At 42.1% G+C, this 14,074-nt stretch overlaps 2 protein-coding genes across 2 annotated transcripts; one reads left to right on the top strand and one right to left on the bottom strand.

Moving 5' to 3' along the window:
- Positions 1 to 283: 283 nt before the first annotated feature.
- On the top strand, positions 284 to 788 carry MRPS25 (mitochondrial ribosomal protein S25; the record flags this gene model as incomplete). Its single annotated transcript, XM_010085510.1, has 2 exons — positions 284 to 371; positions 596 to 788. Coding segments are annotated over 2 exons (281 nt in total), but the record flags the coding sequence as incomplete, so codon positions are not given.
- A 3,463-nt stretch (positions 789 to 4,251) lies between these two features.
- ZFYVE20 (zinc finger, FYVE domain containing 20) lies at positions 4,252 to 14,049 on the bottom strand. The gene is made up of 11 exons (XM_010085497.1): positions 13,887 to 14,049; positions 13,108 to 13,248; positions 11,200 to 11,300; positions 10,493 to 10,538; positions 10,225 to 10,386; positions 9,073 to 9,314; positions 8,129 to 8,199; positions 7,328 to 7,414; positions 6,764 to 6,866; positions 6,274 to 6,348; positions 4,252 to 5,388 (listed from the first exon to the last, which is right to left on the bottom strand). The coding sequence occupies exons 1-11, from the start codon at positions 14,047 to 14,049 to the stop codon at positions 4,252 to 4,254; spliced, it is 2,328 nt and encodes a 775-aa protein (XP_010083799.1).
- Positions 14,050 to 14,074: the final 25 nt, after the last annotated feature.

Raw genomic sequence — 14,074 nt, 5'->3', positions numbered from 1 at the left:
ATCCCCGGGTTTCCCGCTGGACGCGCGGCGCCGCCGCCTCCTGTCGCTGCCGCTCGGTCCCCGCGGGGGTGGAGGCACTGAGGCACTTGGTGAGAAAAGGGGCCCCGCGGCCCTGCCTCCCCCCGCGCTGGGGGCTCCGCTCCTCCTCTCGGAACGTGACCTCGTGCGTTACCTGCAGCAGAGCCGCTGCTCTGGGTTTAAAACGCTTCGTGCAGCTGCTGTGACACAGCCCGCGGTACGGCAGGGCGCTGTGCGATGTACCCTTAACAAATCTCTCTTACAGACAACGGAGAACAAGTTCTGGTTGATGTGGAAGATAAAACCAACAAAGAAATAACTGAGCACATTAGAAAAATCTTGGGGAAAAGCAAGTAAGTGACGCTTAATAAGGTAATGTACAGTCCAGCATGCATCATCATACAGTCCCTGCCCCCTTGTGTCGGGTGCACGGAAGGAAACGGCCCTGGGCAGGACCTGGCTAAAATGCACAAGCTCAGAACTGTAAATCCATCTTTCTGGGGAACCGAGTCCCACGAAGGGTGAGGAAATAGTGCCAAGCAGGCTTCTGATGGTAACAGCACATGTCTTTTTCTAGAGAGACACTTGAAAAAGAGGAAAAAGAAAGGAAAAAACTATCACCTCCAGCAACTTTTGGGCCCAAGAAGTACCATCTGCGCGAATGCATGTGTGAAATTGAAGGTCAAGTTCCCTGCCCTGCTGTTGTGCCACTGCCCAAAGAGATGAGGGGAAAATATAAAGCTGCATTTAAAAAGGAAGCATCTGCCTGACCTCTCACGTCATGCAGTTGTTTTTCCTCAGGGCTGGAAAGGCACTTCAGAGAGAGACAAGAGCCAATAGTTTCACAAATGACTTCATGTAACACAGATAACCTCCTCTCCAACGTCTTCTTAGAGCTACAGCTAGAATAATTAAAGTGAAAAATAAATAAAGTTAAAAAGCCAGCTTTTTTTTGTGCCAGTTTTACAAAACATTACAGTCAACACTGATTAAAAGGAAACAGCAGGACTAGAGCTGTATTTCCTACTCCTGCCTGCCCGTATAAGGTCATGGCAGAAACAAGATCATGTTTGCTTTGGGATAGAGAACCTAGCAGCACAGAATTCTACAATTTATAAAGTCACATAAAAGTCTGCCTGCTCATTTTATCTTGTACTAACTGAAGACAGCCCAATAATAATGTAAATCCAGGCCCAAAGTACATTTTATTGAATTACCTCTCAGACACAGTTAAAAGTCTCATCTACAAGGAGATACAACTTTTGTTACTGCAGCTCTGAGAAGCACTGATCAAGTCAAGAGTATCAGCAGTAAAGGAGAACATTAACTTGGAATTTAAGAGAGATGCTTTACCATTGTCTTTGTTGTCCTTCAAAACAATTTAAAGCTGCTCTTAAGACAATTTCCCTAAGCAGTCTTCCTTTAAAAAGCAACCATACAAAGGAGAACTGTGTCTAGATTGATCATCTTCCAGCAAATTCTAGCCAGGAAGCGCTGCTCTCCAGCTCCTCTTACCTCAGACACTCCTGCTCCCTGCACATGGTCGGAAAAACCTTAATGGTCACAGGTTCTGCCTCACCCAACAATCACACTATAGCTGTAACAGTATATAAACATATGATAGACTGCACTGTACTGCTTGGAATTTGGTAACTGCACACCCCTTTAAGTCAGGCACAGGTCTGCAAATTACTGCAGAGCTGTTTCACCATTTCTGAGCTAATGGTCAAGTACAGAACTTCACACCAATTCAAGCATCCTGTAAAAACTGTCAAGGACAAACAGCACAAAATAAACATGTTGGTTTATTTAATCTCAGTTTACAAAGCTTCCATACAGAGAAGTGCATGCAATTGTAACAAAACTCAGTGCTAGTTATCTATAGAGCTTTACGGTGAAGATGTCCTCACTCCCTTGTGCCTCGTGCGCCTCACAGCAGCCCAAATGCCAGCGTAAGGTCTTCGCTCTGGAGATGACTTTAGTATCAGATGTTTAGTCCATCACATGTAACACTGACAAAGATCATGAGGTATGCTAGTCTGTTATCTGCTTGTAAAAATACATTATTACATGTACAATAAGGATACTTTAATTATTAGTGTATTAGACTGAAAATACAAACAAGGCAGGATAATTGCAATAAGGAAAAAAAACCCACTTTTTAAATGTGAAAGCTGAAGCCACTGAAATATTTTTTTCATGTTGGTACCAAAAAAAGCTTTGGCTTACAGTGTAGGGAGCAATCCTCTTGACTGGCAAACAAGTCTGTCTTAAATAACCACCTTATACAAGTTCTGCTAAAGCAGACAATTCCAGGGATTACGTTTCGCTATTGTAACATCTGGTTTTTGCTGCCTTCGTAGCTCTAGTGCCACAGCGCACATTTTGTTAGTTTATGACCTTACAGAATCTTCTGTTCTTCATTCCACTTGGTGCAAAATAACTCAGGGATTCCATCAACTCTAACACCACACATCTCAGGATAAAAACTTCATGGTCTTAAGAGAGCCTGTCAGCACACCTTTCAACTTCAGATTTAGCCTACCGTAAGGACCAGCTGTCCGTAACTGCCTGCTTTAAGTTATTTTGATCAGTTATTAGTGCTGTTAAGTGAGGATATAGGTGATTTGGGTTTTTAAACAACAGCTCCACAAGTCCCTGTCTCCACTTATTCACAGCAAAATAAACTAGACTTATTGCTCTTTAGGCAGCGTAATTATTTGTGTCACTAAAACATTACGCAATGCTTGGGTTACAGCTTTGCTCATCCACACTGTTAGAGACATTGTTAAGATGTGCCATCCCATAGAAGTTTACACTTCCCAGTAAGCCCACTATTATCAGTGCTATACAGTCTGATCTCCCCAGTTTCCCTTTATTTGAGCTTGAAATAAACACACCTTTAGACTAACTCCTCCCCACCACCCGTTCAAACACTGATGCCCAGTGGTGGACCTCTGCCTTTCACAGACAGAAACCAGAGCAGCTCAGGCTGCATCCTTCGCAGAGGAGCAGGCTGACCTAGCCCTGAGGTGATCCTGCATTTCTGATGCCAATCTCCAGAAACCCTCCTGTGTCACAGGTGATGGCCATCACCTTGTCATCCCCCGGGTCACAGGATCACAAGATTACTCACTCCATTTGGAGCTTAAGACAGACGTGCCTCATTCTCCTAGCAGCTTGCTGAGGGGAATCAAGTATGACAGAAAATTGCTGTTTGGCACTATTTCAGCCACCGACTGTCTCCCAGCTTTCACAGAATTCCAGTTCAGTGGCACTTCAGCTTTCCACAGTAAATGAGACTTGCACCTTGAATGCTACAGAAAGAGGGTTCCAGTCTCACAAATACGGCAAACATGATCATTCTGTCACCCAGAGAATTTAAAGGAATGTGTAGGGTCCAGAAGATAATTAGGACTTGGAAGGTCGCCCTTTATGTTACAGTATGCAGTGGTGCCAGCCTGCTGCTCTTTTCCCTGGAAATGAGGAGATACTCCTTACCTCACAAGCAGGTCTCTGAAGCCAGCGTGGCTCGCTCTCTTACACTGTAGTTTGTACTCAGAGCAAACAGGGCTGAAAAGACAGCATCCAAATCTGACTTGGGAATTTTCATAAACACATTAAATAAAAAGTTACTCATACTAAGATCACTTACAAAGTTTTTCTTAGTCTTAAAATCCCTTTTATGTATAAGCATTGCACAAAATTGATCTGCAATCCATATATTCTGCACCTCAGAGATTCACAGCAGCCTTTACCAGCTCTTTCTCACAGGCAACTAAGCTCACCTGTAACTGCACTGTGTCACTATCAGAGGGTGCAGGAGTTTCAGAAAAGTTCTCATCTCTCTTCACTCAAAGCCCTACTCGAAAGGCCAATACTACAACAGAAAGGGGGAACGATGAGAAACCAACATTGCAACCTTTTCCAAATCACAGTTCCCTACTAGCGCTTCACCGCTTTGACCAAAATAAGCACACAGTAACACCAGTGAGCATTAGAAGTGTGTTGTAGAGTTACTTTAAAATTTCTTAGTATGAGCATTTGAGACCAGCAGCATACCTCAGTAATTCTTTCTTCAAGACTGAGTAGTAGTGGAAATGCCTAATTGAAAGTGCATAAAGTCAAGATTCTCCCAGTTCCCTCTTGTGATCTGTACTCCTAAGTATCTGTTCTACCTCCCTGCATTTGACAGCAGAATTTAAATAATTATTACACAGCCCTGTTGCTGCTTCAGCAGTTGGATTTCTCCTTCTGCTTTGCTAATGTGCGCTTCAATTCCTTTAAGTTCTCTGTCAGTACCTCCACCTCATCCATTCGGCCACTATGTTTGGCATCAAAAATATAAGCTTTGATGTTATCTATCTGTTGGAGCAGCAGTTCTTCCTCTATAGCCTCCTCTCCAGAGATCTCACTGCCATCCTCCACTTCAAAGGGATTGGTAGAGGATCCCTCTTCAAATGGATTCCCAGAATTCCAACTACCCCCAGGCTTTTCCAATGTAATTTCATCCTCTTCAAATGGGTTTGAACTACTGCCAGGTGCTCCACTGGTTTGTTCATCCTCCTCCTCATTCTCAAATGGATTATATTCTTTTTTATCACTTTGCAGAGCTGTGTTAGAGACAGAAACCACTGGAGAAGTGTCTTTGGCAAATGGGTTATCAGGATCTTCCTCTAGCTGTGGGGTATCTGCTTCATCTTCAAAGGGGTTTAGACCCGCTGCCTGATCTTGGTCTGTGTCACACTGTGGGACAGTCTGGGGTTTGAGCGTGAAGATCAAGTGCTCTTTAGCTGGCAGCTGCTCAACAGCAGGAGTTTCAAAACCTGGGTCCCTTTTGATCTGACTAATATCCAAATCCAATGCCTGTGCTGTCAAGTTCCGAGTCTCTTTTGCAACTTCACGCTGATGCTGTTTAACTTCTCTGAAGTCTAAGGAGCGGGTCTTTGAATGCTGGGACATTAACTTGTGGTGTTCTCTTTCCCATTCTTTTTCATGAAGAACCTGAAGTTCCTCCCTCTGCATCTCTTCCTCTTCTGCCTGTTTTTTAGAAAGCTCAATAGCTTTCAGAGTTTGTTGTTGATCATATTCATCCTGAAGCTGCCTCAGGTTCTCTTGCAACATGTGGACCTCGTCTATCCTGTTAGCTGCCTTTGCTTGCTTAATGAAGGATGTGATGTTGTCAATCTGCTGGAGCAGTGGGTCCGCTATCTCCCTCTCCCTCGATACGCTAGATGTAGGTAACCAGCCTTCAGATTTCCTGACTGTCCCTTTTTTCAGGCAAGTTGCATCCCCGTTAACTGCAGCTGCAGATCTGGAGATAAAGTCTTTCTGCTTTTCCTCTTGTTTTCCATGTGTTTCAAGAGCCATCTAAATCAAAACACATGTAATGAGAGAACACCATGAGCTCAAAAAATTCTGTTCTAAATATCCACAGGTAGAAGAAGTTAGCTGATCTTAAGACACTGCTGGCTGTCAACGCCAGGGACCAGCTGCGTTTTTGGTTACTCTGCATAACCATATGCTTATTTTCATAATATTACCCAAATGCTTCCCTTCAGTTTGCTTGTGACGATATTGATCAAAATCCTATGACATCTGCCTGTACAAACTTGAGGGCAAGTAGAAGTGACCGCACTTTACACAGAGCAAAAAAGTGCCCAACGCAACTGTGCAAAGAGTGGTCTGGATTGACTTGGACAGTAACTATATCACATCTGACTACAGCAGAAATCTGTAACAGAACATCCATGTTAAAGGTCACTGGTATCATTAGCTTCAGGAGTGCAACGATTCTTGTTTTTCAATTTCTACCTCAAGATAAAGCTGGTTTAGTTTACAATTAATAATGTCTACCCTCCTAACTGGAAAAACCCTCTCCTCTCTGAAGAGGCATCCTTATTCTGTTGCATTCTTCTTCACCACCAAATGAAGTCTCCACATTCTACTTGTGCAAATGAACTCCAGAACACAATTTGAAAGTACTTTGTTTAGGGCTTGCTCTGCACGCACTGCAGCAGAAAGAGCACATGCAACCACGTCACTGCTGCTGTCTGGAAGTGTTCAGCTGCTCAGTACACACCTACTTGTATTCTGCATAGGATACAATGAATCCCTGAAAAAAGGTATGGAATGATCTGTATAAAAAAATGAAGAAGTGAAATCCAACCTTAAGGGCGATTATTCATACACACACAGCTTAAGCCCTTGAAGGAGGCCCTGATAAAAGATGTGATAGATCTTCACCTGTCTTACCATATGCAGTCTTCTCTTCTTCAATTCTTCATACTGATCTTTGGTTGGCAGTGACATTAGGCCAAGCAGTTTTTCCTGGCAAAAATTGAAATATTGCAGGCATTCAGCCCATTTTCAAGTACTTGAAAGAAGAGATACCACCAACAGAACACCCCACCAACAAATAAAAGGTACTCCTATACTGCAGTCACCGCTGCCAGTCTGAGCAGGTCTTTGCTGCCGTAACTGTACGGCTAGCTGGGCTCACACTTCCGCAAGAGACAAAGCCAAGATTCACATTCTCCTAGGTCCTTGAACTCAATGTTGCTCTGACTGCACCATCTGTATGCAACCTCGCTCATTTAAGGCTACCATACGTCATCAGGGGAACTACAGAAAATGTACAGAACTAAACCTCCTGCCAGAATTATTTCAAACCCTGGGGATGCCTGGCAAAGAAGAGAATACTATAGAACACTTACATTCAGCTCACAACATATGCTCCATTTACCTGGACAAAAAGTGTAGCTGAGTATCTTATCATTCTCTGAAGCTGTAGTGTTTTAGGATGAGGTTGGGGATCTTCGTGCAAGCCTAGACTCAAAATCTTCTTACTGAATCAAAGCAAACATACAGCCTCATCAGCTCAAAAACAAGGGCCAGTGAAAATGCAACAGAAGGGCAGAGAGACCATACTGGATGAAATTTTTCTGATGTTCTTTTAGGTAAGCCATTTTGGATACTGCAAGTTATAACACTTTCCACTCCTACCCTTTTTTAAAAACAAAACCAAAGCTGTGCCACTATTTGTTTCCTCTATGCTTAGTTATTTCCACTGCAGAGGAATGCATGATTTTTAAGGCTGGAAAAGGAAGAAGAAATTGATGGTGCACAGGAACAGCATCTACCTTTTCACAGGCTCTTTACAACTAAGCAGACATATTGACTGTCCATATGAATAAGCAGCTATATGCTACACAAACACAGACACCAACAGTTGAGAAAAACTACAGAAAAGCTATAACAGGAGATACACACATGCTAGGGGTGGGGGAAAAGAGAGATCTCCTTTTACCTTAAGGCATCTATGAATTCGTATACTTTCTGAATCTCCACCCTCAAGTCATTTGCATGTTCAAGGCTGTAGGTTGTCTCCCCAGCACTAAGAAATACATACAACTTTCCTGTAAGTCATGCATCCAGCTGACAGTACATACAACGCTAGAAGTTATCCCAAAACGACCAAGATACAATCGTGGTAAGAATAGCTAACGCTAAAAGGGTTGAATGACTTTATTTCAAGCTCAGTGTGTTTAAAAACCCTTTCTTTCTGACAGAGGTGGAAAATTACAATCATCTTGTCATGCACAGAAGCGTGACATGTGAATGCTGCTTATCTGCTGCAGCACAGGGCAGGCCAGCTAGAGCAACTGTCAGGTAACAGTGTCTTGCTTTACACTGGAACAGAGGAGAAGCATTCGAACGATCCTTTGCTGAGGGCAGCCTCACCATCCAGCTGAGGGCAGTAATATCCTACTTCAACTGTTCCAAAGAGGCTTATTTATCTGCCAAGAACTGTAGCCTTGTACTTCCTTTTGCAAAGATGACACGTCAAAGTATGACAGTGGCACCTCACTGGGAAGCAGCTTTAAAAAAAAAAACCATCTGACTACTTCTCTGTATGCAATGTTACCAGTAATTATAAATTCAGTACTATGTTTGAAGAGCATCCAAAATACAACAGATAATCTAACATTGCTTTTTCTTATAATTTACACTCTTCCAGCCTTAGTATGCCACTTCCTTATTCCTTCCCACACTTTTGGGGAGGAAAAATACATATATTCATAAACAAAAATGATGGAATGGGGCTTACTTTAGTGATTCTGCCATCCTTATGTATTCTGGCGCTTTCTGGTCCACCTTCTCCATGCAGAGTCGGAGTTTCTTGTTTAAAACGAAATGTACAAAAAATAACCTATTAAAACACTAACACAAGAACATGCTGACATAAACCTTTGGTGCTGCCTGTGCACATTTGAAGTTAACTGCGATGAAAGCCATGTCATGTCATTCAGGATGACAAGACCCTTCAATTATCTTCAGAACACAGACAGCATGGTCAGGAACAGAGAAAGACTCCCTGTACCCCTCCCTGCTAGGTGAATTTTGAGTTCAGAAGCTGTCTTAACGGATGACTTGGACAACTTCTAGCCTTAAATCTCTTTACAAAGAGCACCAACAGAAACTCTCGTTAATACAAACCTGGGGGGGGGGGCTGCAGACTCTACTGAAAAGATACCTGATGACTGTCAGTGCCTGCTTTCAAAGCATGTTTGAACACAATGGTCCAGCCATACGCTGTTGATGGATATACATGGTTCAAAAAAGCATTCGCCATCAGTGTGAGGACAAGCAGTGCTGACATCAAGTCCTATAGTTCCAGTGCAGCCCATCAAAAAAGCACACAGCATATCACTGGTTCAAACAAGAACTCTTCTGAGGTATCCCACCTGACATAGTTCTCCATCTGGAAAGGCATCTCAGAACTATTAGTTCCAGATGACGAGGATGAAGATGCATCTTAAAATGACATCTGAAGTTCCTGTAGGATATCAGTACTATATGGCAACTGGCTCCACCATTTCAGATTTCTTACACGGCATAAAAACACAACAGAGTCTATTCTAACACAAGTGTATTACAATACAGAAGTATTAAGTCAAAGTTAAGAGCTCGGACATGAGATAACAAGCCAAAAGTCATAGTGACAACTGCAGATATATACCCTGAGGATGAAAGCAGCAGAATCTGATTTACCTCATAGAGTTTCACAATCTCTGGAGTGTATTCTTTCTCATCAATCTGTTGTTCTCTTTTCAAAAGGGTATCTTTGCAGTGCCGGCAACAACGGATTCGGTCATCATCCTTCTCGTCCAGAACTGAGCTCACGCTGCTGATGCTGCTAATGCTGCCACGGCGGGAGCCATGGACACTGTTAGGTGAGGAGTTCGGGCTAGTATGAGAACCCAAGGCCTCTTTGCTGGCACTAGTGAGTTTGCCTAGAAATTATGCACAGGTAATTTTACAATGACTGGAGGAGCCAACAGATTTTACTAACACAAAGGAATTTCACTTTGACAGAAACTTTACATTCAGGCAATATGAGAAAACCAAGTTTAAACAGTGTGCTGAAAGACATGCAAGGAACCCATGACAACAAAGACTGCAAGTCAGAATCTGGGTCTTCACCATAAATCCTGCTCCATTCTAAAAGCAGCTACAGAGCAGACTGCTGAGAACCACCTACTTCGCTTATGCATAGAAGGATTCTCATGTTGGGGCTTGCATAGTTATAGTGTGTGGAAGAACAGGTATGTGAGTAGTGCTGGCCACGTTTTGTGCTTGAATGCTCCAAAAAGCACAGTTACTGTCATTTACTTCCACAGAAAATAGTCTCCTCTCCAATGCACTAGATCAGGAAATTAAAGTTTGAGGGGTTCCTTAAAGGCTTGTGGATGAATTTCTTTAATATCAGCATTTGGACAACCATGGGCAAGACTGGAAATATTCACAATAGTTTTAAACATCAAGAACCTTGGCTGTTATAGTTACTGAAGTTAATACCTTCACGGTTACGGTACTCAGTGGAATAAGACACTAAATATTAATTATACAACTAGTAAATACACTAGTAAACATATACTACTGCTACTTCTAGTAACTTTTTCAGTGTTTTGCAACACTTCTAAATCTGAAGAAGGAACAGAGACAAAGAATGGAAAAATGATTCTTACTCTGTTTCACAGACAAGCATCGTTCAATTTCACACAGACACATTAAGGACCAGTTTTTCCACACAGGCAGAGTATTATACCAGCAGCTTTATTTCTAACAGCAAAAAGCCAGGATGCAGTTAGCACCCTGAGCGAGGTAAGGAAAGGAGGAATTAACACCACACACTGTACTTACTTGCCAAAGGAAGACTGACAAGTTCCATGCACTTCTTACACATAATAGACCCACAAAGGCGGCAGTGGTGACGTCTGTTTCGAATACTAAACTTACTGCCACAGTCTGGGCAGAACGGAACATCGTGATCACTGACCCAAGGCACAACAGACTTCTCTATAGCTGTGATCGGACAAGAGGGGAGGGAATACACACAACGTAAGATAGACTCAGCTCCTCAGCTGGTTAACCTATAGGAGCAAATAGTCTTAAGTAAGCTGATACCAACCTCTTATTTTAGCTGACTCAGTGTTTGCTCTGTCAAAAGATGTAAGCTAGCAGAAGATAAACAATATATTCAATAAAATGTTACTTTTGCAAGAAAAAAAAAAAAAAAGACCAAAACCAGTACAACCCAGCCCAACTAGAAAAGGAAATCTGGCATTTTTAAGAGATAGGAGTCTCAGCCTGTTTTACACCAGATTCCTGCAGCTTTCCTATTTATTTTTAACACCATATTCATATAAGTAGTGCTAAGCAATGACTGCCAAACCTGTACAAACCAGAACATTTTGGACATAATCCTTACAGCATCCAACATTCTGCATCTGAGCCAAAATGTAAGCATATCATTGGTAGATTGTGAAGATGAGAAGCTGGACGGATCATGACAAAAACATTAGGGAGAAATTCAGTAAAGTAAAAGATGGAGAAACTATACAGGAAAACAGATAGTTCTTGAAGCACATGGAAATCGCATCTTCAGCCTGAAAATAGTGCATAGAAACAGAAATCATACAACAGTACAGGGTCAGACCAAGCACAGTACTCAAGGATAAAAAAGGAAACTAGTAATGTGTGAAGAAAGTAATAGTTTAGTATCCTTTATAAAGTGCACTGCTAGATAGATGGGCACACTTCATACTCAAATAGGATTTTTTTTTTTAATCTAGAAGACATTCAGAAGTCTGGAATATCAAAAAGCAGCAAATTTACCTTTTCTAACCTGATTATTAACTTATTGACTTCAACTACATAGTGATCAATCCTGGCTGCTCTGTGTTTCTTGAAATCAGAAAGGTGGCTTCTCATAGCACCTGCAGAGATAGCAGAAAGTTTTCATAGTCACCCAGGTGTTTTGTATGGTATGGATTAAAATGCATTTAAATGCCTCTTAAAAGACAACTGTCTTCACCATTTATTTCTCCTGTTCACATGGAATTTTAAAGACACATTAGAATTCTACATTTTCACAGTGCTGCTCAAAATCAAACATGCAGGTTAAAGCCTCATCTCCAGGCTAGCAATAAACAGGGTTAAAGAGAACATCTGCAACAACAATTATTTTTTTTCCCCCTCCTCATCCCTCAGTTACATTTAGCAAGCTATTATCAAGTAGCAGTATTCTCAAAACGAGCTCCCTTCAGTTTCCTGGCTACATGCTGAATAAGGGGAAGAGGCAGGGTCCAATGATTACTGGAAGTCTATGCAACAGCAATTTCTCTTTCAGACTTCTGATCATCCTTCCACCTTTAGGGGTCTAAATCAAACCCTTGATGACAGTTGAGATTTACAGAAAACTGATCACCAAGTATACAAAAGAACAACAGAGCATCTATTTAAGAAATGTACAATTCATACTAAACAACTTTGGTTTCAAGTTTAAGTTGTGATCCTTTTCTGAGTAAGATGAGCCAGGTATTAAAAACCAAACTTACTGACAAAATTTTTAAAAAAATAATTTTTTTCTGTCTGGTAGAACACAAAATCGGATGTTGCTTTTTGATACTACCTACGTAAGTGTAAGAATCTCACTTCCTCATGCTAATGAAATAACAAAAAATCTCCAAAGCTGAATTCAAAGGAATGAAAGGGGCCCTCTGGGTACGTGTATTCCACCACTGCTTTGGAGACATCACACAGTCCCTTTCACAAACCCACCAAATCCCATCCTAAAAACTATCAGGTTTATCTTCTCCACTCCGATCAGTTCTCACTTCCCTAATGTTCATAAACCTTCTGCTCGTTCACTGCCTACATGGATTCTTAGCTAATATTTGTATCATGATTGCTGCTGCAATAGTTACAAAGTATAATAATCTACAGAACTCAGAGTCTGCAGACCCAAAGGACTAAGCCCTAGTCTGTCAGCAGCACAGGGGAAACTTCCCCAGGATCCACCAGAGACAGTGCTGCTTCCTCCCCCTGAAATAACTGTAATATTTCACCACTAGGAAGAGGCAATTTCCAGTTGCAGTAGTGGTAATGACAGGCTCAGTCAACTTATCCTTGAAATTCTACAAATGTAGATTTATATTCAGAGGGGTGGGTCTAAGGTTGGGGTTTTTTTCTTTAAGTTTTTTTGCTTGTTTGGTTTTTTAAGTAAACCTCTTTTTAATAAGAGATGATCTACACCCCAAATCCAAGGAAAAAGCTGAGAGTTTAAATCAACACACAAGCTTTTTGTCAGACATGTAAGCTAACATCTATTTGAAGTGCAGCCCAAAAGCTGGAGATTTTATACAGCTATAGCTTGACTGTTAATTAGTGGATTATCTGTTTTGTAAAAAGCCGCAAGATGGTTGCAGAACACCTCAACGAAGCTGGATGCACAGAGGTTAACACATATCCTGAAGAGCTCAGGCACAAAGACATGACAAACAGCTATCCTGCTCTCAAGGTTAGCTGGGGTACTGATTCTATACATTTTTTTTTCCATTATCTGCCTTTTCCCCCGCCACCCCACACAGGCTGCACAAAATCAATATGCAAACCATAACCCTATGCTACAGCAAATCAAATGCAACAGAGTTACAATTCCCTGCAACTTCAGCAATACTGTAGTGCTTTCCCAATTAGGATGAAAAGTTATCCCCACTGCGTACCACATTCCAGCTCTCCTACCTACTTCCTGGGGCTCCCACATGTATGGATCTACTCCACCATAGCTGAATGACTCATATCGTTCCTGAGATCCAGAATCAGTTCTGTCATCTTCTCGTTTCAGCAGTTTCTTCTTTGCTCTTTTGGCCTTCTGGACTAGATCTGAAAAAGATAAACCCAAGTTATCAAAGGTAGCCGGCAGTGACAGAATTTTTGTCACATGAAACCAGAATGGAATATTCCTCATCTTTTAGCGCAAGTCTTTCCTTAAGGACAAGTTCATCCTCAACATGTTCTGTTTAGAAACAGAATGCGGTTCGGAGAATCACAGATGACATGAAATGCTCTTTGTTATCTATCATAAAGTAGCACTAAGGTCCTTACAACAAAACAGTAGTTTTAGATGCTCCATTCAGCGACTTCACTGTAAAACAGTAAGCTGTTCAAAACCATGGGATCCATTTAACAGCATTCTGGGACATCATACAGATAATAACTTAATTCTGCATTAATACAAAAAAAACCCTCAAAAGGCCAATAATAAAAAACATGCATAAAACCAGGCATTTGAAAAGTGATGTCTCCTACGTGCCTTCTTCAGAAGTTACTTATTTAAACTATGAGGAATAATGTAAAAGTTATGCCTCAGCCTAAGGAAATTTACAGACTAATGGAACCCCGCACTCGCAGCTCACTTTAATCAATATTTCAGCATTCTTCGGCATGTCGGGAGAGCTGACAGAACAAGCTGCCTCTGCCGGCCAAGGCGAGCGCGTTACACCAGCCGCCGCGCCTCTTACTTTTGAGCTGCCCCTTGACGTCCCTGTCCTCGCCGGAGTGCTCCTCCTCGTAGTGCGCCTGGAGCTGGTGGAAGGACTGCAGGTCCTTCAGGCACAGCGGGCACAGGAAGCCCTCCCGCATCTCCCCCGGGTCGCCGAAGGGCGGCGGGCAGCCGGACGCCATGGCAGGGCGGGGGCGGCGCGGGCTC

Source organism: Pterocles gutturalis, unplaced genomic scaffold (genome assembly GCF_000699245.1).
Source record: "Pterocles gutturalis isolate BGI_N339 unplaced genomic scaffold, ASM69924v1 Scaffold46841, whole genome shotgun sequence".
Lineage (NCBI taxonomy): Eukaryota > Metazoa > Chordata > Aves > Pterocliformes > Pteroclidae > Pterocles > Pterocles gutturalis.
This window is presented reverse-complemented; position numbering and strand designations above follow the sequence as displayed.

What these genes read in the sequence shown, in the direction of transcription:
- ZFYVE20 (XM_010085497.1), bottom strand. Translation starts at nt 14,049, where the DNA reads ATGGCGTCCGGCTGCCCGCCGCCCTTCGGCGACCCGGGGGAGATGCGG. An exon ending in TAATAATCAGGTTAGAAAAG is followed by an intron (nt 10,539 to 11,199) that starts GTAAATTTGCTG and finishes ATCTTCTGCTAG; the next exon opens with CTTACATCTTTTGACAGAGC. An exon ending in TGAGTCAGCTAAAATAAGAG is followed by an intron (nt 10,387 to 10,492) that starts GTTGGTATCAGC and finishes GTCCGATCACAG; the next exon opens with CTATAGAGAAGTCTGTTGTG.